At 39.0% G+C, this 24,556-nt stretch overlaps 7 protein-coding genes across 7 annotated transcripts; 1 reads left to right on the forward strand and 6 right to left on the reverse strand.

The window, feature by feature from the left end:
- Positions 1-463: 463 nt before the first annotated feature.
- PG998_012004 (uncharacterized protein) lies at positions 464-1,341 on the reverse strand (the record flags this gene model as incomplete). Its single annotated transcript, XM_066878820.1, has 2 exons — positions 464-921; positions 1,023-1,341. The coding sequence occupies 2 exons, from the start codon at positions 1,339-1,341 to the stop codon at positions 464-466; spliced, it is 777 nt and encodes a 258-aa protein (XP_066725204.1).
- A 641-nt stretch (positions 1,342-1,982) lies between these two features.
- Positions 1,983-3,727, reverse strand: PG998_012005 (Cytochrome P450 monooxygenase; the record flags this gene model as incomplete). Its single annotated transcript, XM_066878821.1, has 4 exons — positions 1,983-2,155; positions 2,228-2,438; positions 2,479-3,623; positions 3,679-3,727. 4 exons carry the CDS (start codon positions 3,725-3,727, stop codon positions 1,983-1,985), a joined length of 1,578 nt encoding a protein of 525 aa, XP_066725205.1.
- A 1,894-nt stretch (positions 3,728-5,621) lies between these two features.
- Positions 5,622-6,889, reverse strand: PG998_012006 (uncharacterized protein; the record flags this gene model as incomplete). Its single annotated transcript, XM_066878822.1, has 5 exons — positions 5,622-5,779; positions 5,840-6,118; positions 6,165-6,237; positions 6,320-6,678; positions 6,748-6,889. 5 exons carry the CDS (start codon positions 6,887-6,889, stop codon positions 5,622-5,624), a joined length of 1,011 nt encoding a protein of 336 aa, XP_066725206.1.
- A 537-nt stretch (positions 6,890-7,426) lies between these two features.
- On the forward strand, positions 7,427-9,207 carry PG998_012007 (Efflux pump dotC; the record flags this gene model as incomplete). The annotated part of the gene is made up of 5 exons (XM_066878823.1): positions 7,427-7,561; positions 7,639-7,975; positions 8,008-8,429; positions 8,507-8,767; positions 8,842-9,207. 5 exons carry the CDS (start codon positions 7,427-7,429, stop codon positions 9,205-9,207), a joined length of 1,521 nt encoding a protein of 506 aa, XP_066725207.1.
- Positions 9,208-9,542: 335 nt separating this feature from the next.
- On the reverse strand, positions 9,543-11,009 carry PG998_012008 (uncharacterized protein; the record flags this gene model as incomplete). Its single annotated transcript, XM_066878824.1, has 3 exons — positions 9,543-10,078; positions 10,147-10,721; positions 10,786-11,009. 3 exons carry the CDS (start codon positions 11,007-11,009, stop codon positions 9,543-9,545), a joined length of 1,335 nt encoding a protein of 444 aa, XP_066725208.1.
- Positions 11,010-14,673: 3,664 nt separating this feature from the next.
- Positions 14,674-15,385, reverse strand: PG998_012009 (uncharacterized protein; the record flags this gene model as incomplete). The annotated part of the gene is made up of 2 exons (XM_066878825.1): positions 14,674-15,121; positions 15,264-15,385. The coding sequence occupies 2 exons, from the start codon at positions 15,383-15,385 to the stop codon at positions 14,674-14,676; spliced, it is 570 nt and encodes a 189-aa protein (XP_066725209.1).
- A 54-nt stretch (positions 15,386-15,439) lies between these two features.
- PG998_012010 (uncharacterized protein) lies at positions 15,440-15,970 on the reverse strand (the record flags this gene model as incomplete). Its single annotated transcript, XM_066878826.1, has 1 exon — positions 15,440-15,970. The coding sequence occupies one exon, from the start codon at positions 15,968-15,970 to the stop codon at positions 15,440-15,442; it is 531 nt and encodes a 176-aa protein (XP_066725210.1).
- Between the last annotated feature and the right edge of the window lie 8,586 nt (positions 15,971-24,556).

A 24,556-nucleotide genomic window follows, 5' to 3' on the forward strand; every position in this document is an offset into this window, starting at 1 on the left:
AACCTAGCTGGACTTGGCGAACAAGTGCCGAACGTCGCTTGGAAAGGGTGCGATTGGTTCGTTGCAGGGCTTAGTGCTTACTAGAAGAATCCATTCTCGAAGGCTAAAGGACGATGACGGTGCCACAAATCCCCTGTTGTGCGGGGCTTTGTAGGTATGAGCGATATCCTCCGCGGAGAGAATTCATCAGATGGCCTGGTTTACACCGGTGGCGGAGTCTTTGGAACCGGAACTCTCACGGAACATCATGTACTTTTGCTCGGAGGGGCTTTCCACTGCTGTTGTGCTACCCAGTGCTGGATTATTGCCACATCAGGTTCAGTATGCCCCATTATAGTAAGAGTTTTATATGAATCTCAAATGGATTGGCAATTAATGAATGTCTCTTTAGCGAATACCTAACGGTAAAATCCATAGTAGACCCGACATATACTACAAAAAACCCATCCCAGTAGCACTCATATCAGGCTTTGGAGGGGGCAGAAGCAGCAGCATGTTTCCTGTAACCACGCCACCACCTCACCGCGATCCACGCGGCCGCCATCAAAACGGGCACCCCCAGCCCCACGCCGACGCCTATCCCCCACGTCTTGCGCTCGTCGATGTGGCCGCGTTGGTACTGCGCGTCGAGGAATTTCTCCACCCAGGACGAGCCCACGACGAACTGGTCCGTCGAGGCCCTCGCGGTGTTGAGGTTGCCCGTGGGGTCCTCGCTGGGCTTCCGGTTTCCGGCGCCGGGCTGCCGGAGGCTGATCACGTTGCTCATGCTGGCGTACACGTACCGTATCGCCTTGGCGTGGCTGACGTTGCCGCCGTCGCCGCCGCCGCTCCCGCTGTCCCCGATGGTCGCGCGCCCCAGTTCGGGAATCAGCTCGCGGATGATTCTTGCGGGGTTGAAAATAATCTGCGACTCCGTCGTGTCTGTGGTTGGTTCGCCATGCGTTAGCCAGAGGTGTCGATAGGAGAAGCGTTGTGAGGCTGGGTTGAAGTCGCGATTCTTTGTTTGTTTGGGTCTAACTTACTAACTTCCCATTTCAAATCCTTACCTAACCACCAGTTTACTGTAACCGGCTTATCCCTGTTGTTGGGCTGGACCTTCCAGGAGATTGTGTGGTTGAAATTTTCCATCACGAGTCCTTGGATCGACCCGCCCGGACGGGCCTGGGCGGGATAAGTCCCCTCGGGGTAGAAGCAGGGATGTTTTGTGCCCTGAGGGTCGCACCATTTGAACGAGGTAAGACAGAGGTATTGTTCAGAGCAATCTCTCTTGCTCGGATCCCAAGCAGCAAGAATGGTGGGGACCCAGAGGGCCAACGCGCCAGCGAAAATATGTGCTTTCATTGTTGAAGCTGGAGAGGATAACTTCGAGACGGGCTTTGGATGTTGCTCCTGTGATTGTAGGTAACAGTACTATGAAGAAATCAGGCCGTTGTCATTGAATCCGGCTGGGCTCTTGCAAAGGTAGTCACCGGAACAACATGCTTTTTGACGCCCCTCAGGTCCCTCCGAAGGCCAGGGGATTGGACGGATTCCGCCAAGATCTCGCCAAGATCGCTTCAGACATTGAAACGTCATACTCATCCCATAATAATTACGCGTTGGTTGCCTCGCGACGGAGAACTAATCACGGTTAAGCAACAGACAGCAGCTGGGCAACAGTACGGGAAACCGGCCAATAGCCGGCAAGTCAGCCCGTTCACAGCCCACGTCAGCCGACGAAATGCAGGTAAGGCAGACCCGATCTTCGTCCAGGTTTCCCCATGGTTTCCACAGACGGATAAAGAATTGCTTTTTTCTCCACAATGCGGAGAGCCTAGCAAGAGCTGATCCGTGGTCATGCCAAAGATCTCCAATGTTGACTCAAACACCAGCCTTGCAGCGACGGGGACCAAAGCAACTTATATAAAAAGGCTGTAGCTTGTGCGACGAGTGAGGAGGCATACAAACAGTAACATTGATATGAGTCTTTCTATAGAAGACTATCACACGACATCGATCCTGGCGTCTTCATTTCCATTCCTGTACATAGGCGGGCAATCACCGTTTCGTAACGCCGATACGGCCGTGATGTTCGCCTCTTCAGCAGCTGCCATCTTCATCGCCCTAAGCTTCTCCCATGCTGGGTCTACCGTAGCTATAGCTCCGATCACCGCATCTTTTAAGTATAGTAAGATTAGTAAATACTCTGTAGTCAAGTGGGAAGACCAAATCCTCTCAAAAGACTTACCCTGCCCATAATGCATTTCGACCGTCACGACCGGACTCAGTCCGGCTTTTCTCCGGATGTGAGAGATATACGTCGCACTCATCACGCTTGCAGGGATACTGTGGTCGGCCAGATTTGACTGTAGGTCCCCGATATCCCTCTCGCCCTGGGCGAAGCCAATGGCGTCCTCCAGGATCCCGCGCTTGACGTTCTCCGACAAGAGCCCCGGGGTCTGGCTCCGGCACTCACGGTCGATGTCCTGCACCGAGTACGTCCGCAGCGGCTCCTCGTCGCCGGCCAGCATGTCGCAGTTGCGAAACACCTGGATCTCGAAGTGGTTGTCGCTGCCCAGCCGCGCCCTCCTTGCGCTCCTGCAGCCGGGCGCGGTCGTGCTTGTCGTTGGCCTGCTTGGACGCGACGGCGAGGGTCTGGAACGGCCCGCTCTTGACCTCGTGCAGCTCGTGCTTGACGCGGCCGTTGCCCTTGTACAGGTCCGCCGGCGGCAGCAGCCAGTGGCGGCGCGAGAAGCCGTTGTGCTGCAGGTTGAGCTGCGCGAGCGCGACGGCCTCGCCCTCGCGCACGAACGTGAGCTGGACCGAGGCGTCGACCTCGCCGAAGGCGGCGTAGAGCTGCCGCAGCTCCGCGTCCGTGTACCGGCACGCGCGGCCGTACGCCTCGCGCCCGAACAGCCGCTCGTAGTCGGGCGTCGTCAGCTGCATCAGGAACCCGTTGGGCCGCACGAAGCTGCTGACCACCTCGACGCGGTCGGGCCGCTTGCCCTCGCTCAGGCCGGCCTTGATGTACTGCCACGCCGTGTCGATGAAGTGGTAGCCGCTGTGCGAGACCTTGCCGTAGCCCATGTTGTACGTGTGGTACCGCTGGTCGACGATTTCGGTCGGCATCCGCCACTGGCCGTCGCAGTGCGTCGTGTTGATGTTGGTGACGGGACATCCCGTCTTCTGTTGGATCTCGACGATCTTCTGCAGGGCGAACTGGAAGCCCGGGTGGTAGCGTCTGTGGCTGTTGACGAGGAAACACGTCTTCTTGACCCGTTGCAACTCTCGGTACGCACCCCACAGGACGTTAAAGTCGTCAACTATGCCGTAGGCCTCTTGGAGATTGATGCAGGCGTCCCGGCGCGTGGAAATGGGCTTGTCCATGATGACATTCAATCCGGCAGAGAGGGCCCATAGTCCGTAAGGGGTGTGGGCTAGCGGCTCCGTGGCAACAATGACGAATGACACCTCCAATCGGGCGGCCATTAGGGTAAGCTTCTGTGCGACGTAGGTCGGCATGTCGGTGGTGAAGAAGGGGACAAAAGCCAACTCCACATCTGGGTTGGTCTCTTGCATGTACTCGGTGATGGACTGCTCATTCTCCTGGACATCGAGAGCAGCGACTAGGGTAGCCCGACCTTCTGCCTGCAAAGCTTTCAGATGAGGTATGTAGGTCCTCTTCGCATGGGGACCAACCCCGATCAGAAGAAATCTCACCGGGGGAGGTGCTCTGGGCTTGCGTCATGGTTGTGAGTAACTGCTTTACGGGTTAGGATGGAGGACGACAAGGACGCTATGGGAAGAGTTTTGTGCGTGGCGAGTGTTGTAATTATCGCTCAACTCGTGAATGACAACTTTTACAGAGTGATAGAAGGCTACTTAAATGCAAAGACGGACAAGAGCAAATACCTTCCAGGTATTCTCATTCGTATTAGCCGTCAAGTCTTGAGTCACGGTCACTCCTCCGAACTGGGTACGAGAAGATATAGAGCCTTCTGCTTGAAGCCTTCTGCTTGACACCCTCATCTGATACGTTGCAAAACAAGGCACACTGCAGTAGGATCATATGAGTATCTGCAACACCACTTGTCTATCCTTTTTAGCCTGTCTGCTTCCTAGTTCCCTCGTTACAATATTACACCGAGGGAATCACATCATTCACAGGCATTGGGTATGTGATATTGCGTGATAAATTGCAATGCACCCTCACATACACCGTGCATACATATATAACGTGAATACACACTAGAAAACATCTACGCTGGCAATACTATGTAAAAATGGCGACAGCTCATTTTGGGCACCATTGCGTACGCGACTCCGAGAGTCCGAGACGGCCGGAAGCGAGCGCCGAGCAGTGTTGTTGCCTTTCGTCCAGTAGTAAGAGACGACGACGAACGCCATGACTACACTGTATGCGGCTGGATAGAGAACATCCTTGTGACCTTGCGAGAACGTGACGGAGGTGGGTGAGCTCATAGGATGTGCGATGTCATCTCGCGGTGCCTAGGGCTGCAGAAGTCCTCAACGGGCATCTGTATATACTTGACGCCGACCTGTCTATACATCTCCGCCACCTCCGTATCCCCAGCTAGCCGCGGCATTGCTGTTATTTCCGGGTTCAATACGAGTTTTTGCGTGCTCTAGAGGTTACGCGTCTTCCTAGTTCCATACCCTGACCTACAGATCGGTGATACACCCCGGCTTGGCTATGAAATCGTCACTTCGCCGGCTGTGAGCGTCAAAACGTAGTCCTAGGACTATATCGGCGTATTTTTTTCAATTATTATGCGTGCGAATCAATGGTCGGGGAATACAGGTTTATGCATGTTTCGTCAAAGAGATCCTCCTGTTCTATAGTATATACGAAGCCTGCAGTGTGTACTGTGGCAGGTGTCAAGCGAGGGCCGGCGTATGTTGGTTGAGATGACGAATGAGCAGGGTCTCGGAGGGGCATGAAGATATTCGGGGCCATGGGCCGTACAAGATACCTGCGACCAGCTATGAATACGCTCCTCGTGACCGCGCGGCATATGCTCTATGGTCAGAGCTTTCTGCAGCATTAACCGAGGGGCCTATAGCATCGTGGAAGAACTTGCAAGTTACTCTTCTGGAAGGTGGATTTCGGATAGCAAACCGTTGATGGCAGCGGACTAAGCGATCAACCCATGTCGCACAACGCCAAGACTTCCTGTGGGGCCCGGAACCGAACCCGGTGGCTGACAATACCCTGGGGAAGGCTTGGATGGGATTGGCATTAGGTAAAGAAGATGCACCTTTGCCTTCTTGGGGTTCTCTGCAGACTGCAGTCATCAATACTACTTCAGGGGCCGGGCCGCCAGCCGCTGTCTGCTTGCGTTTCATTGCATGGCAAGTTGCGGGTCCGGGGTTGGAGCAGACCAGGTTCGTTTCTTCCTCATCTCGCCAAACCAGGAGGTTCAGGCAATAGTTGGAAAACATGTGTGGAAGACTTTGTTTCATTGGTTCACGACAAAAAGAGCTAGTTAAACGAGTGTCCCTGTTTTCGATCCGTACGCATACATCCAACGCCTCCCACCTCCCAAGCATCAGTTTCATATACCAACAGCACTATGGCATTCGCGGCCTGGTCCATGCTTTCCAGACTAGTAGGAACGCTCCTAAACACTCCCATACAACGCGGCTTGGCGAGAGGTAGAGGCCGGGTCAAGGTACGGTCTCTCGCCTACGCCCACCGCCCTGTTCCCGAAGCGCTTTCCTGGCAGATGATCGTAGTCCCAGGTGGCGCAGTGGAACGTGCTGCGGTTGTCCCAGATTGCTTACGCGTCAAGAATATCAGCCTAGAACCGCATTCTGCAAGGGTGTAGAAACCACTTACCAATATCATTCGGGTGTAGCCAGCGGAGTCGGGCCTGCAGGTCGTGGTTCTGGAGAAGGATGCGCAGGAACCAGTCGAGTAGCATGGTGCTCTCCTCGTCTGCCACCCCGTCGATGCGCTCCGTGTGCTGGCCAATGGCAAACACCGACTTCCACCCCGTCACGGGATTGGTGCGGATCACGGGGTGCTGCGCCCTCAGGCTGGCCCCGACGTTCTCGGGGATCCTCTCTTCTCCGAGTAAACGGCGAAGCCACCGTCGGCTGCAATCTTCTCCAAGCTCTGTGGCTAGATGGTCAGCGGCAGTTTCGTGTTGCGGCAGGAATACTTACGGGGCTGGCATGGGTGGCGGTCAAAGTCTCGAGAAACTTTTGCATGGGTTCTGAGATACGATCGTAGATCTGACGAAACCAGACAGCGCATCTAGGTAAGCTTCCATGGAGTAGAATGGGGATTGATGGGCGTAGAATGCTTGGTTCTTACATCGTATCCCGAGGCAAAGAGGGTGTCTCCTCCGGTGGCAGGCAGGTCAGTCAGTCGAAGGCTGGAGTAGTCGGCAGGTACCTTTTCAAAGGCAAGGTCACTGTGCCAGTTGTTGTGCGACTGTTTCTTCTTTCTCTGGACCTCGGAGGCATAGAAGGCCTTGCGGTCTTCGGAGCTGATGGTGCTAATCTCGTTATCGCTCCCACCATCCTTTCTCTCCGAGTTGAAGATGGGGTGGATGTGGAGGCCAGAAGTCTCAGGCCTTCCCGAGAGCTCTCCGAGACGGAGGATGAGCTGCTTCTGAAGGTCGTTCGTGAGGTTATCCTGGGCACGAAAGACCACTACGCCTCGTTGGGAGACTGTGGGGTAGTGGCGGGCGTGTTAGTCACAGCCAACTGCATGGTATGGATTTATCATAGACAGCTTACTCGTGATTGCAAGGTCTCTCAGCAGGTCATTGGCCTTGGGATCATTCATCCAGTCGACAAGGTTGGCCTTTGGGAACTCTTTCCCAATCACCGGAGTGATGTCCAAAGACTCGTATGCGTTAAGACAGCCAGACAGCTCCATTTTGATGATGAGAGATAGGTGCTACTTAGAGGATAAGCTGGTTGACAAAGTGGACGTAATGCAAGGTTGGAACAATGCTGAAGAATTGAAGACCTGTATGGGGATGGGCGATCTTGTCACGGTCGCAGTCTCAAGGGAATGGCAATATAGGGATCTTATGTTGCAGTTAGTCCTCTCTACATAATGCATTCTCCTCCTAAATCATCTAAATAACCGATGCTGTCTTCGCCTGACATTATCCCGAAGTTTCGTGTCTTTCTGTACGTATGCCTCTTGTTATATTCCATGACACATGCATACGCAGACGAACACATACTGCAATCGTCATTGGACAGGGCTGCAGCGTGGGCAACAGGGATGACGAAGCTTACGGGTGTGCGACGTAGCCCGCGTCCAACGGGCTGCTTCTCCAATTCCTCCCGTCAACAACTTCATTCCATCGTTTTATTGCGCCATACCTGGATTTCGCCTACAATTGCCGTTTGCCCAAATCCTGTTGCTTGGTTTTTGGAGGCCTCTTTGACTCAATCAATCGCGATGGGAGAAACGACAGAAGACGCTGTCCGCCCTCCACCGGCTCCCGCGATTGACCGCCTGTCCGTTGTCGATCCGCCCGCCGAGACAGCAACACGCAGCCGTGTGCGCATAGTTTTCATCATGGTCGGCCTATGTGTACGCACCCCTTCATTGCACTTCATACATTAGACCATGGATAGTGATGAGCAGACGATGACTCAAGAAACCCATAGTCTGCCGTCTTCCTCGCCGCGCTCAACCAAACCGTCGTGGCCACGGCCATCCCCACCATCAGCAAGGAACTCAAATCGGACTCGGGCTACGCCTGGATCAGCGCCGCCTACCTCCTCGCCAACGCCGTCGCCGCCCCGATCTGGACCAAGCTGTCGGACATCTGGGGCCGCAAGGCCATCCTCCTGACCGCCGTCGCCCTGTACGCCGTCTTCAGCGTCGTCTGCGCCCTGGCCTCCGACATGGCCACGCTCGTCGCCGGCCGCGCCCTGCAGGGCACCGCGGGCGGCGGGCTGGTCCAGGTCGTCTACGCCGTCATCGCCGACCTGTTCGACATGCGCTCGCGCACCCTCTACCTCGCCCTCCTGCAGACCATGTGGGCCGCCGGCGGCCTGGGACCCTTGCCGGCGGCGCCCTCGCCGAGCGCGCGTCGTGGCGCTGGATCTTCTGGATGAACCTGCCCATCGCTTCCGTCGCCTTCGTCGTCTTGTGGGTCTTCTTGGACGCCTACAATCCCAAGACGGGGATGCGCGAGGGGCTGCGTGCCGTGGATTGGCCCGGGTCCGCTTCGTTGCTCGTATTCATGGTCGCGCTGCTCTTGGGTTTGAACTTCGGAGGGACGCTGTTCCCGTGGAATTCGCCAGCTGTCATCTGTTTGTTGGTGGGTGGAGCTTTGATGGCGGTCGTGTTCATCTGCTGGGAGAAGGAAGCTCCATTTCCACTGGTACCAGTCGGCCTTTTCGGCGTCATGTCCAATGTAGGGGTACTCGTTATTGGCTTTGCACATGATTGGGTAAGAGTATCGGTCAAACTTCCTTGCACGTGTCAATCGTGGCCGTGGTCATCAACACCCTGCTGACCTTCTATTAGGTCGTATTTTCTGTCGAGTTCTACCTTCCCCTCTATTTCCAATCCGTGAGAGGTGCATCGCCACTCGAGTCCGGCTACCTAATCATACCCATCACCCTGACCCAAGCCGTCGTAGCCATGTGCGCTGGCTTCGTTGTCCACAAGACCGGCCGGTATCTGGAGCTCATCTGGATCGGCGTTGGACTGTTGACGATTGGCAACGGATTGTACATCCAGCTCGACGCCGATTCCTCCCTCGGCTCCACCATAGCGTTCCAGCTCGTGTCGGCTATCGGCGCAGGCCTCCTCTTCCAGCCCCCCTCATTGCACTCCAAGCCTTGGTGCCCCCGCAAAAGACGGCCTCCGCCACGGCGACACTCGGGTTGGTCCGGAATCTTTCGACGAGTATCGCCATTGTGGTGGGCGGCGTCATCTTCGCCAATGGCATGACATCCCGCAGATCTGGCCTGATCGACCAGGGCGTACCGGTGGATATGGCTGATCGTTTTTCGGGCTCCTCAGCTGCATCGGACGTCACTCTTGTCGGCACCATACAGGATGGTCGTATCCAGTTGGTGGTCAAAGACGCATACGCAGGCTCGCTGCAGGCGGTGTGGGTATTGTGTACTTGTGTGGCTGCATGTGCCGTGATTGCGAGCACCGTCGTCTCCAAGCAGGTGTTGAGCAAAGTTCACGTTGAGCATAGACCTGGTCTACGCTAGAAGGCGAGGGGAAGAAGTTGCATTCCGTACCTATCGCTTAAGGTTCTGACAAATATAGTCGTATGTAGCCACTCGCAAGCAGGATTAGATGTCGGTGAATCGAGATGGATGTTGTATCTGACATATTTCCGTGACAAATGCACTATGGGCATATATTGGTATTAGCTTTATGATTGAGCGTTAGGTGGTGAGGCTTTGATCGTACACGTTTTCTGATGACGGTGAGTCTTCTCCCCCGTTCCTTGCTGTATTTAGCTATGAACTAGACGACTTTGTATGCGATATCACTACTCCTTAGTATACATGCTTATTCGAATATAAGTATACTACAGAGATCATGACTCAGATAGCTCGCTTGCACTCTCATTCTCACAAAACCACGGATCACGCAAGATTTCCGTAGGCGAGGGTCTTTGCGCCGGGTCATACTGCAAGATACGTCGAATGAGCACCTTTACCGCGTCCGCTTCCTCCGCATCGAGATCGGGGTTAGCCTGGTCGAACATTTCCTCCATAGAAAGCTGTTCCACCATCAGCGGCTCTCCGCCATCTGGAACCCCCCCAAGTTGACAATTGAAAAGCTTTCTTTCCGGTGTAAAGTACAGGGAGGCCGTCTTCCACTTTCGATAGAGCTCCTCGGGGAGGGCACCGAGGCAGGCAGTGAGGGAGAGGAGGTGGTCGTCGTCTTGGGTGGCTTCAGAATCGGACCACGGCACGCAGAACAGGGGCTGCCCGGTAATAAGCTCGAACACGAGGCAGCCGAAACTCCATATATCCATGGTTTTATTGACCTCGCCGGCCAGGATCAACTCAGGAGCTCGAAGCCCGAGTGGCACGACAGGTTTCACCGGTGGGTCAGTGAAGAAAAACGCTGTTTGAGAGAACGGAGATCAGGTTAGCCGGCCATGAAGCAGAAGCAAGGGCACTAGGATAACGAACCGCCACCCATATCAGACAATTTGATCTTGAAATCCTCCGTAAGGCGAGTAAATGGGGCTAGCGGCTGTGCGATGCAGAGGTACCTCGGGGCCCAATTGTCCTGCTTTCCATCTAGCCTCTGTATTGGAGGCGAGATGGAGCCAGCTTGGACATCTTCATCCTGCCGCAACTCATCTTCGGGCCTGGAATCGATATGGTCGAGCGTAAAGAGCATGTTCCCCGGCTGAAAGTCTCCGTGGGCGATCCCGTTCTCGTGAAGAACAGCCAGAGCCTGCAAAGCCTGCTTGAGGATGCTTTTGGCCATCAGAGGTGGATAGCGGATCTCCATCTCCCACCTGCGCGGTTTGAATTGAGGCAGCTCCTCGACCATCGTGTTCACGCTTGGGCCCATTGGTTCGAACACTAGGCATTTATGAGTGCCATTAGGGCCAACGTGTTCGAAATGATCCAGCAGTTGCGTGAGGCACTGTGTCCCCTGTGCTGGTGCGACTTGAGCAAGATGATGCCAGATTTGTAGCTCTTTGGACCATTTAGAATCACCAAGAAGAATCTTCAAGGCCACATATCGACTGTTTCTGAAGGGAAGTAAGCCATAGTGATCAATGGCCTCGATGGGCGTTGCAGAAGGAATGGAGCTACCTGAGGTCACGGGCCAGCCAAACGGTCGAGTATGAACCCTCCCCAAGCTTCCGGATGATCTTGTACTGGCCATTGTGAAAAACGTCGCCCAAATGTACAGGATGGAAACCGCCAGGCCGGTAGTCCTCTACCCACTCACAGGGCGAGGTGATGGGTTTAAACCGCGACTCGTCATCGCTGGGGGACTTTGCTGGCGGGGTGGGGGGAGGGGAGGAGGAGGCCATAGTGACAGAGGAAATACGCTGGCCAGAAGCTGGGCCCTGGCTTGCTCTGGAGTGTAAGAAAGACAGTGATGGGACAGTCGAGATTATGGGGTGGAAGTGAATAAGGGATCGCAAGCAGGGCAGCGCGTGACGTTGTGTGTACATTTATGGCTCGCAGCGAGGCGGAAGGCTTCGGACTTGGATTGAGAAGCGTCAAGGAAGGAATGGGGGCGGTCCTCTGTCACTGGAAAGAGCCCATCATTGGCCCACTGCCCATGTGGGGCAATTTCCCCACGTACCTGAAAGCAAACGGCAGCCAAGCGACCGGACCGACGGAAAACCAGGTCAAGAGCCAATGAGCGCTCCTGCTCACGTTAGCGCCACCACGAGCAGCTTGCGCTCTAAGCGCCAGTCGACGTTCACAGACCCAACACAGTGGAGTGCATGCAGTGATATCACCAACAAGCCCAAGGCGTTGGCTCTAGCTAAGGAAACTGGCCGTAAGTTGGCCAACATCATCCTTATGTCGCACATGCAAGCAGCTTGATCGGGTGCAATACGGCTATGAGATTGTCTCATGGCTTGACATCCAGCGCTGCTTCTACCTGAATCAACAGGCATGTTAACTAATTATATCGTATGAGGCCGCGTCCAACCACCCTCGACGGACCAAACGACAGTGTCCAACGCCAGCGCGTATGCATCCCAGGTATCAGAAGCGTTTACGGATGATACTGTGGCTATGTTGGTTATTAGCAACGTGATATTCATGGTTGCAGCACCAGCGAGGGTATAAAGTGATGTATGAACGTACAGCTTCTGGTGCATCTCATCTCCCAATCAGCCCCTATCTGCCACCCTTACACACTTCATTACTCCCACACATCTCTCCATCTTGCCATTCCTCCTCATATAATTATACCAACATGGATGCGAGCAACGTACGTTTCAAACCGGCAAATATGTATACGAAAGACGCTGCCGAGAAGGTTAGGATTGTCGGGCTAATCACCGCCAATGCGCCTGCCGGGGCTGCGCAAGCCTCAGTTGTGTAGGTCGAAAGCGCCCATTCACCGTGCCCAGTTCACTAATAAGGGTTTTAGAAATGGATGGCACACTAGCCGAAGCGACAGAAGACGCCACTGTACTGTTGACTATTACGACGCCAATAATGGCTTCATTAGCAGGCAGCATGTTGTCTAATTGCCCTGGCTATACAAAATAACGATTCCATTAGGTCGTTGAACCGCTCGCCTACGCGATATAGCATGTATTTTACTGCTTGTACTCTTAGATATCGGCTGCTGTATTTGCTGGAATGGTAGTTACGTGCCTTGCCAGTACATGTATATAGTCACATCTCAGAGCAGCTCTTCAGAGCTCTCTTCTTTCTCTCTTCAATCAACTCATTGCTCATACTCCATAAGTTCTATTTCAACGATATTTAGCCTATGTATAATGTTATTAAGCAATTTATCATCGTGTCCTTTCAAGTGACCTTAAACCTCTAGATATACTCAAGTCTAGTTGTTCAAATACCGCTACTAGTCTAGGTAAAATACCCCCTAAAAAAAGCGAAGCGATCGTTAGGCTACTTATATATAAGTAAAGGCCGAAATATTATTGCAATAAGTAATCCTGACTCCGATGTCCAAATCTCAACTCGAAGATTACACACGTATACATATCTCTCAAATTCTCTCTCATCCCACTAACCAACTCTGTCACACATAATGATCACGGACTTCCAGATGCTTGAACAGATCTTCCGGCTGAAGAAACAGCGAGAGCACTTCAAACAGGACATTTCATGCTTTGACGCCAGTTTCCGCACGAACCGCTTCCTTCTTTCGCGGTGCTGCCTATGCCTGTGCATCCTCGGATCTACGTGGTGCTCCCACCGGACGATGTGTTTATGCAGTTCGAAGCGGGTATCGAAACTCAAGCCGCAAGCGAGACAGTCTTCGTACATCCGCTAGCCATTTCTACAGGCCTCACATCCTTCTTCACCACAAATTGGGGACTGCCAGCCCGTCGCCTTTGGCTGGAGTCTCTTAGAGATCGGGCTCTGGGAGTCCTTCGTCTATTACGCTGGCGACTCGTGCCCTCAGATTGGGCCGCAGTTGCATACCCTACGTAGCTCGCTGCTCAAAACGGACGAGGAGATAATATGCACGGTCCGGATTTCAAGGACTACTTCCCCAATCTGGCCAAAGACCGATTGCCGAGTATGATAGGACAGCAGTATGCCGATGTAGTTAGTTTTCACATGCTTGACCTGCTTGGACGTGGCCAACGACGGAATAGGCGAGGAGGCTGATGTGAGCGACGGAGAGGGGGTTACCGTGGCCGTACGATTCGTTGAGAAAGTACTGATGCGCCTTGAGGAAATTGTTATTTAAAGAGAACCAGGCCTTCGCAAAGAAGTCGAGAACAAGCATGCGCGCTAGTTGGCAAAGTACTGTAGATAATAGAAGGAGGGCGAGATGTAACGTCTGTTTTCTTGATGGCCCATTTCCCCTGCTCGTACACTGAATGCAGCTTAGAGAACACTGTTGGTACAACCGACATAGGGGTAAGAATGCCCCTTTTTTGGGTGTCACGTGCCAGTAGCGCACGGACCACTTTGCTTCTGCTCGTAGGTTGTCGCTCACTTTTCTACCGTCTCCAAAGCACATCTCCAAGGTATAATGAAGACATGGCACTCCACTCAAGTCGACCACCTAGAGCTTCACGAGGAACAAAAACTACGCTCTGGCGTTTACGAGGTTACCTGTCCTCGCTTGAGTTCTACCGTTGTCGCCAAATTCGTGCGGTTCGAGTGGGAAGTGGCTCAGCTAGAAAGAATGACGATGGCTTATGAATGGATAGAGGGTCAGTAAATCAGTCCTGCTTTCCTTGGCCATCTGACTGAGGAAGGGAGGGCTATTGGGTTCCTCATAACTTGTGTCGCCGATTGCCGACACGCTACGCCCGACGGCTTCACCCAGTGCCACTCAGCTCTGTTGAAATTACACAAGTTAGGCATCAAGCATGGGGACATTAACAAACACAACTTTCTCATTCATGTCGGGAAGGTAACCATTATCGATTTCGATAATGCCTCGCGGCCGGCCAGCCAGAACGAATTGGAAGTCGAGGCTCATGCATTACTGGACCAGTTCCATGATAATTCTGGGAGAGGGGGACGAATCATTAAAAGCGGTCCATGTTGGGCTTCTTAAACCACTATGTTGACAATCAGCCGTCGAACTAGATTATGAACCTCTCCTTGGTTTATTCTGACACACACCATGTACAGGAACTAGCTGAGCTCCGGACGAATCATAAGAGATGATGTCTTACCTACCATTGGCTAATGTCTGCAAGCCTGTTGTCGATTTCGAGCCGGCGCCATCGGGTCCAACATATTTGATCGTTACATTATTCAGGGGGTATAACATGGCCCCTGTCCGCTTATTATCAATAGAAAGTTATTAGTAATACTTCACCGCTTCGCCGCTACCAGCTTTCCGGCTCTCACTTCTCTCCATTTGCTATCCCAGCTAATAACTCCTTACAAATAATGAGCGGGACGTCACGTAAAGGATTACAACTTTTCTATCATAGTAGATAGCGAGAGATGCACCACTTGAAGGTCACCCGCATTGATCCCATGCCATCTCCACCTCAAAATTCAGAGCTATCACGCATCATGACTTGGAGGGGCCTTCCACTGCTGCCATGCTATCCAGGTCTGGATTATCCCCACTATCAGGCTCAGCACGCCCAGAAAGACAGCCGCGAATACACCGATGACAGTTGCGAGCATGACGTGTCTAGCTCGGCTCTTGCGCTCCAGCCACTGATCCAGCAGCCCCCGGGGAGTTGGATTTTCCAGCTCTTCGTATAGATCCATCATTCGAGGGCCCAACCACTTGTATATAACATCATCCTCACCATCTAGCTCATACTCCGATCTATTGTAGAGAGTGCAGTCCGGGTCCATGTCCTGTTCGCGGATCAAGGACCGCAGGAAAGCCTGTGAGTTCGCATCGGGCGGGAAGAGGACGTCCTGTATAGAATGGAGCACTTCGAGTGCGTAATGACGCGACAGTCGCCTAACACACCACAGTCCGTCCGTTAACTCTGGTCTATTAAATGTATATATTTCCAGGTCGCATGAAGGATTTGAATCACTCACCCTTCAAAAAACATATGCAGGGTACTGGTCTGGGCAGTACGGCTGGTGAGCAACTGCTCTTTTAGAAATGCCGCGTGATGGAACAATTTGACAACACCTTTCTTTTGTCGAGTTTGAGATGTTCGTTCAAATTGTGGGTTGCCTCAAAGTCCAGTTTTCCGATCTTACTCAGCCGCCTGGCCTTCAGCGACTTTACGATACGATTCACCTCCATATTGTGTGCGAGCCCCTGGGCAGGGCTAGAAGGGGCATCGCCTCCAGAATGACTTTATTCCTGAAGGATGGCCTCCAGGTACTGTGCCGGTGACAAATCGTCTGCCCAAACATGGGGGAGGAGCGCCGTCTCTAGATCATCAACATCCGAATCCTGTACCACCATTGCCACCATGGAAATGATGTGCAAGGCTAGGGAGAATGCACGGCGTTGATCGGCAGCTTTCGGGAGCGATGTGTACGCAGTGCCGTCCACACTGAAGCACTGTACAATCAGGTGCGAGAGCGGTGTGTCAGGGTTATTTCGAATCAACCCAATCATTCTCCGGAGATCGTGATGATTTCGAAGTGCCGGCGGACATCCTTCCTCGAAATCGGGGATATAGCGTTTGGTCACAGCTCTGTAATGGCCAAAGAATGGGTTCAGCTTTTTGAAGCGATGCCAAGAGCAATCTGGAGTCCCAGAACATGGATTTTGACCGTTGCACCGCGCGCAATCCCACCACCCCCAAAGAATCTTGCAGAGGCTCTCCAAGTCCTTAATGTCGACTTCTTGCAGGGGCAAGACTCCAAACTCGGCACTCATAGTCGTGGAGGGGTTCGGCCGAATCAATAGGGTAGCAATTGTTTTCAAACGGACCTTTTCTAGTTCGCTCCTTGCAGACGCAGACCATAAGCACGCAAACCATGAGTGACGCTTCGACCAGCGACCCTGGTGACACACCTCCATCGGCAGTTCGACATGGCTCTTCACAGCCTGCTTCTCGGTATCTTCCGAAAATTAGTTACTTTAATTTATAAAGTAATTAAATAATATACTTACTTTAATAGATATAAAATCTAAAAATAAAGTTACTTATAATACTTTAAAGTTATTTCTTAAAGTGTTTAATCTTTTATTTAAACTTCATTATTTTTATAATTATAAGAATACTTTATAATATAAACTTATATTATTTTAATTTAAACTTTTCTAACTCCTTTATAATATCTCTTAAAAGTTAATTATAATCTTTAATTAGAGATACTAGCCTTTATTCTTCTTTAAAGATTAATAGTTAATTAATTAGAATTAATTATTATAAGATATTATATACTTATTTTAATAACTTTAAATAAAATATAACGAACGGCTATTAAGTATCTAAAGAAACTTAATAGATATATTAAAGTTTATATTAATTTAAATAAAAGAGTATTTAAATAAATAGAAAATTCCGTCTCCTAATATAATAAATAATATCCTTTAATTATTAATAAAACTTAATTATAAGTATAATAGGTCGTTAAGGTAATATACCTTATTAATAAATTAAAATTAATATTTAAATTAATTATTAAAGTAAAGAGTATCTATATAAAATATATAAAAAATATTTATAATTATATATCTAATCCCTCCTTTATTAATTAAAGGGGATTTTATAACTTTTATAAAATTTTATCGAGCTAGATTTCTAAATTTTATTAAAATCTTAAGAATTATTATATAATCTTTTCTTAAAATTAATTAATATTTATATATTATTTTATATTTATTATCTTAATTATATTATTTTAATTATATTATCCTTTTAATACTATCCCTTTTTTATTTAATTTAATATTAACCGTTATTATAATATTAATTTTAATATTTTATTTAAAGGTATATTAATTATTATAAATAGGGTTATAAATATAAGTATTAATTAATAGGATAGGTATCTTTTTAAATTATTATAATTCCGTATTAATAATAGATATTAATTATTTAATTAAATTAAATTATAATATTATCCCTCCCTTCTTTATTACTTTATCTATAAAGTAATTAATTATTATAAATATTTAATTCTATTATTATAAAGGTATTTTATAAGTCCCCTCTTTTTTATTTTTATTATAATTTATATTTATTATATCGAGTTATATTAAAAAGTATTATATATTAAAGAAATTAAAAATTAAAAATTTTTAAATTTATAACTTTTTTATTTAAATTATTTTTAAAAGCTTTATTAAAATATTTAATAATTATTTTTATTATATTTATTATAATTTTTTATATAAAGTTTCTTTTAAAGATTTTTTTATATTATAAGAAGTACGTTATAAATTATTAATTAAATTATAATATAAGGTTCTTAATTAAAATTTTATTAAAAGCGGTATCTTAATATTCTAAATTAGAAATAAAGATTAAGGAGGTAAAAGAATATTATTATAAATTAAATATAAAGGTTTAACGTTTATATATATAATAGAAGATATAATTTAAGAAGATAATATAGGCTATTTAATATAAAATCTTTATTATTAAAGAATTAAAGTATATAAAGTATAAAGAAATAGAAAAAGAAATTTATTATAAAGTAATAATTAAATTAGTTTTTATAACGGTTTTTTTATTATTTTTAAACTTTATTTTAAATTAAAGTAAAGTATATCTAGATATCCCGTTAAAGTTATTATTATTAATTAAATTTAATTTTATTTTATTTTAAATTCTTAAAGTTTTTTTATAATATTCTTTAAATATTCTTTAAATTTTTAAATATTATTTTCTAATAAATAACCTTTTTATTAAATAAAATATTAATTCCTTTACCTTTTCTTTCGTTTTTCGAGAATTTATTTAACTTTATATTTATATTAATTTATTTTAACTTTTAATTATATATTAATTTTTATATTTTCGGAAGTTAATTTAAATAATAAAATATAAAATATAGGGTATATCTATATTATTTTAAATAATAATAATTAATAATTAATTTTTAAAATAATTTCTATAATTTTAAATAATTTAATCTTTTTAAAGTTTAATTTATTATTTAATTATTTAATTTTAATATTTTATTAAAGGAGGTAAACTTTTTCCCTTTTTTTAAAAGTTAATCCCTTTAACTTTAATTAATTAATATATTTCTTTATTCTTTCTTAAAGGAAGGTAAAATCTTATTATAATATAGTTTAAAATTCTTTTAATTTTTTAATTTAAATAATTATAATTAATACCGACTCTCCTTTTAAAGGTATTCGAGTAATTTCGGGATTATACCTATAATTTATTTAAAATAATAATATATATATAACTTTATTATCTATATTATTATAAATAAATTATATTATAAATAATAATAATACTTAATTATTTTATTTATAATTAATATAATATTATAAATATTATTCTAAAGTCTAATTTATCCGTTTAATCTATTTATTTATTTAAAAGTAATAAGCCGTTAATAATTTATATTTAATATTAAATTATATTATAAATAATTTCTAAAATTTAATAATAAATAACTTATTTTAATTTAAAATAATTATTATATTTAATTTTAATTAATAATTCTTTTAATAATAATAGTTTAATTATAAAGTTAAGTATAATAATTTTTTATACTTTATTTAATAATAAGATCGGCTATAGTTCTTTATAAGGTTTATATTTTATAGATTTAACTTTATTATATAAATTATAATCGTTAATTATTTTAATTATAATTAATTTTAAATTTTTATAATTAAATTATTTAATAATTTATTTTTAAGTTTTAAATACTTTTTTAATATTTATATATAAAATATTTATAGAACTTTTTAATAAATTCCTCTTAATATTATTTAAAGATATAGATTTTATTATAATAATATATAATCCTATTTTTAATATTAAGTTTATTCTTTATTTAATTAATAAAGTTAAAGGTTTTTAAAGTATATTTTTTAAATTTAATAACTTATTTATTATAATATTAAATTTAATTAATAGTATTTAAGTATCGAAATAATATTAAATTATTATTTTAATTTTATATAAAGATAATATATATTTTAAATAATACTTTTTCCTAATAATTTAGTTATCGGTTAAAAGTATTAGCCCTTTTATTATCGTTATTTTTATAATAAATAATAATAAAGTTAAATTTTAATAAGAATTTAAATTATTATATTTATTATTTATTTAATTCTTTAATAATAATAAATATAATTAAATTTTTATAATTAGTATAAACCTTTATTAATTCTATAATTCTATTAAAATAGTATCTCTATTCCTTAAAAGCTTTAATAATAGTTATTAATTCTTTATTATATATTTAATAATTAAACTCTAATTTATTTAATTTTTTTAAAAAGAATATAATAAGGTATAATTTTCCGTTATTATTTTATTAATTTAATTATTCTTTAATTATATAATTTAATATATTAGTTTTAACTTTAAAGGGTTTCGCGGGATTTATTATATAAAGTATTAATTTATTAATAATTTATTCTTTTATAACTTAAAAAGTTTTTATTTCTTTATCGATTTATTAAAATAATTTATCCTTCTTTATTAAGTTTATTAAAAGTATTACTAATTTATTAAAGTTAAAAATAAATATTTAATAATAATTAATTAATTTTAAAAAAGATTTAATTTTAATAATATTTATAAATATAAATTATTCTTTAATTATTATAATTTTTAAAGGTTCTATTCAGATTTTATTAAAGGATATAATATATTTTATAAATATAATTATTATTTTATAGAACTCGCTTTTTTTTAAATTAATTAATAAATTTATATTTTATAACTTTTAAAATATTAACTTTATATATTTTCGGTATTATTCCTTATTTTTAAAATAAATTAAGATATTATTAAAATAAATTATAATAAATTTATTAAGGTATTTTTATAAAATATAATTAATTATTATTTAAAAATTAATTAAAGTATTTATTAAATTAAATAATATTATTTAATATTTAAAATAATTATATTTAATTTAAAATATAATTTTTTATTCTTCTCTTTCCTTTATATAAATTAAATTATATATATTAAATAAATTAAATATTATAAAAATTTTAATATATAATAACTTATTTTATAAATCGTTAATTAAAGATAAGAGGTATTAATTCTTAATAATAATTTTATTAAATTTATAATAATTAATATATATATATTATTTAGGTTTTTTATCTTTATTTTTCTTTAATATAAAGAGGATAAAAAAACCTATTAATAATATCGAGGGTTATATAATTCCTTTTTTAAAGTTCTTTATAATATATTCCTTTAAAATTATTTTATACTTTTAATTAAATTTATATATAAATATAAATAAGGATTCCTTCCTATCTTTAAAAGGTATTTTATAATTTTATTATATATAAAGTAATAAACGTATTTCTAATTTTTTATTAAAGAAGTTTTTAAATTATTAATATTCTTTTAATATAATCGTTATAACGTTTAATTTTAATTCTTTAATAATAATATATATTTAAAATACTTTAAATTTATTAAGGAATTACTTTTTTAAATTATTATCTTTTAATTAAACCTCTTCTTAATATATTTTATTAAAGTTAACTTATTCTTTAATTAATTTTAAAATCGTTTATTTATAATTAAAATATCTTTAAAATTATATTATATTCTATAATATTTATAATATTATATATAATTTATTTATATTACCCTTTAATATTAATTAGAAAGTTAATAACTTCCTTTTATATTTCTTTACCTTTATAAAATATAAATCCTCTATTAATAATTTTAAATTAATATAAAGTACCTTTCTTTTATTATTTTAATTTAAGGTTATTAACGATTTATAATAAAATATAATTTCTTTATACTCTATTATTAAATAATACTTTAATAATAACTCTTTTAATATTTATTAATAATATAATATATTTATAAATATCTTATTTATCCATTATAATATATAGGGATTTATTTTATCTTATTAAGTATTATCCTACTATAATTAATAATATTTATTTCTTAATTATTACTTTTTATAATTAGAGTTTCTTTATATCCTTTATTATTAATATAGAATTATTTATTAAATTAAAGTAAATATAAATATTAATAAATATATTAATAATAATATAAATTCTAATTTAATAATTCTTATTAATTTTTATATTTAAAACTTAAATTTATAAATAAACCTTAACTCGTTTCTTTTTTAATATAAAAAGGTAACCTTTTTATTATTATTAATTTAACTCTTTATATAATAATTAATTATAACGGTTTATTTATTAATAATAAAGAAATTATAATTTTAAAAGTTTTCTATTTTATTAAGTTATTAATTATATATTTTATAAATATTAAAAAATATAATAATTATTTTTAAAATATATTATAATTTATAAAGGTTATTAATTTATAACTTTTTTTATATATAAATAAGGTATTAATCCTTTTTATAAAAGTTTAATCTTAACTTTATAAATAATATTATTATAATTATTAAGGATTTTCTTATATTAATAAATTTATAACGTGGTTTACTATTAAGCGAGATATATTACTTAACGAAATACTCTCTCCCTTACCTATTTCTAGTCCGTGCATAACCGTGCACTTTAGTAAATTTTAATTAAATTTAATCCGGGATTTAGTTTTTATTTAATTAATTATATAAATAAATAAAAAATAAATTTTATTATTTTATAACTAATTTATTTAAAAAGTTATTAAAGAAAGAGTAAATTATAGGGATTATTTTAACGTATTTTCTATAATTCTTTAAATAAAATAAGTATAAAATCGTAAAATTTAAATTTAATTAAATTATATAAATTAAATATTAAATTAAAAACCCCTAATTAAATTTAATAGAAATTGAATAAAGTACACGGTTACGTATAAATGTATTTTATAAAGGAAAAAAGTATCTCGTTAAGTAATATATCTCGCTTAATAGTAAACTATGTTATATTATTTATTAAATATAATTATTTTAATTTTTTAATTAAATAATTTAAATATAATTATAAAACTAATTTTCTATTAATCCTTTATAAAAATTAATTATTTTTAAATTTTTTTATAAAGTATTTTATATATATATTATAAATATATAAAATCTATAAAAAGATAAAATAAACTTTATTAATAAAGGTTACTTAATAATTATCGTTTATTATATAATTATTTTTAATTCTTTATTTAAACCTATATATAATAAAGGTTTATTATAATTTCTTAAAGTTAAGGGATAGAGTATTAAAGATAATAAATTATTTATCCTTTTTTAAGTTTTATAACTTTATAATATTTTTAATAAAGTTATTTATAAATATATTAATAAATTATTTATAATTTATAAGTTCTTTTACTTTAAATTCTTTATTAATTAAGTTATAATTTATAAATTTAATAATAAATTTTTATTAAATTATAATAAATTCTTATATTACTTTACCTTTATTTTTTAAAGGTTTAAAAAATTATTTAATTCTTTCTTTATTTATTAAATAAATATTATAACTATTATTATAATAAATTATTTAAAATAAGTTATTATATAATATATTAAATATATTATTAATATTTCTTTTATTAATAATTATTAAAGTTAATTTTTTATTAATAACGTTAATATATTATCCTTTAAAGACTTATTAAAATACTTTTTTTAAATTATAATAATTATAAATAAAGTATTTATCCTTTTTATAATTATAATAAATAACTTTTTTTAACTATCTTTATTATTTTATTAAATAATATTAAAATTTATAAATTTATTATAAAATTTATAAAATATCTTTTTTATATCCTTTAAATAAATCGTTTATAATTAATTTAAAGTTTATTATTTATTTACGGGATATAATTACTTTATTTTTTAAATTATTATTTATATAAATAATTATTAATTTTAATTACTTTCTCTATATATTTATTAAAATTATTAAAATAATCTTCTTAATTAATTTTATCCTTTATATCTTTTTATAATCTTATATAGAAAAGTATTATTAAAATATTATTATTACTTTACTCTATTTAAAAAGATATTTATTTAAATTTAATTATATATATAAAAGCCGATCCTTTTTATTTAAATTATATAAATTATTATTTAATAATTTAAGCTTTATTAAGATTTTTAAATATAATTTTTAATTTATTTTTAAAACTAATATAATAATAGAAAATAATATATATATAATCTTTTTTATTTATCTTTAAAAAGGTTATTAAAATAGTTTTATATAATAAATTTAAATTATATAAAGGTATTTTCCTTAAAGTAATTAGTAATATATAGAATTCTATTTAATTTAAATTCAAATTCTTTAATATAATATTATAAATATACCTTTATTTAAGTTAAGAATTTATAAATAATTCCCTCTTTCCTATTATAAATTTAAAGAGGTATTAACTTATATTTAGGATATTAGATATTATAAAGGGATATAACCGCAATTTAATTTATAAATTATTTATTATTAATAATAAATTTATTAATTTATTTTTAAAGTTACCGGATTATAATAAAGATATCGGATCCTCTTATAAAGTTATTTAAATTACTTTATTAAGGGATTCCGTTATTAATTAAGATTTAGGATATTATAATACTTTTATAGAATATTACTTAAAGGTTTAAATAATAATTTATAAAAATAAAAATAATTAAAATATAATAAATAGTTATTAAATATTTAAAAAAACTTAATAGATATATTAAGGTTTATATTAATTTAAATAAGAAAGTATTTAAATAAATAGAAGATTCCGTTTCTTAATATAATAAGTAATATCCTTTAATTAATAATAGAATTTAATTATAAATATAATAAGTTATTAAGGTAATATATTTTATTAATAGGTTAAGATTAATATTTAAATTAATTATTAAAGTAGAGAATATTTATATAAAATATATAAAAAATATTTATAGTTATATATCTAATCCTTCTTTTATTAATTAAAAAGGATTTTATAACTCTAACGAGATCCTATTAAATTAAATCTCTAAATCTTATTAAAACCTTAAGAACCGTTATATAATCCTTTCTTAAGATTAATTAATACCTATATATTATTTTATATTTATTATCTTAGCTACGTTATTTTAATTATATTATCCCTTTAATATTATCTCTTTTTTATTTAGTTTAGTACTAACTATCGTTATAGTATTAGTTCCGGTATTTTATTTAAGGGTATATCGGTTATTATAGGTAAGGTTATAAGTATAAGTATTAATTAATAGGGTAAGTATCTTTCTAAGTTATTATAGTTTTATACCGGTAGTAGGTACTAGCTATTTAGTTGAGTTAGGTTATAATATAGAATTCTATCTCTTTTATTAACTTTATAACTAAGTTATAAATCTCTTATATTAATTATAGG

This window comes from Apiospora kogelbergensis (genome assembly GCF_038363985.1).
Source record: "Apiospora kogelbergensis strain CBS 113332 chromosome Unknown utg000008l_segment0_segment0, whole genome shotgun sequence".
NCBI classification, from domain to species: Eukaryota; Fungi; Ascomycota; class Sordariomycetes; order Amphisphaeriales; family Apiosporaceae; genus Apiospora; species Apiospora kogelbergensis.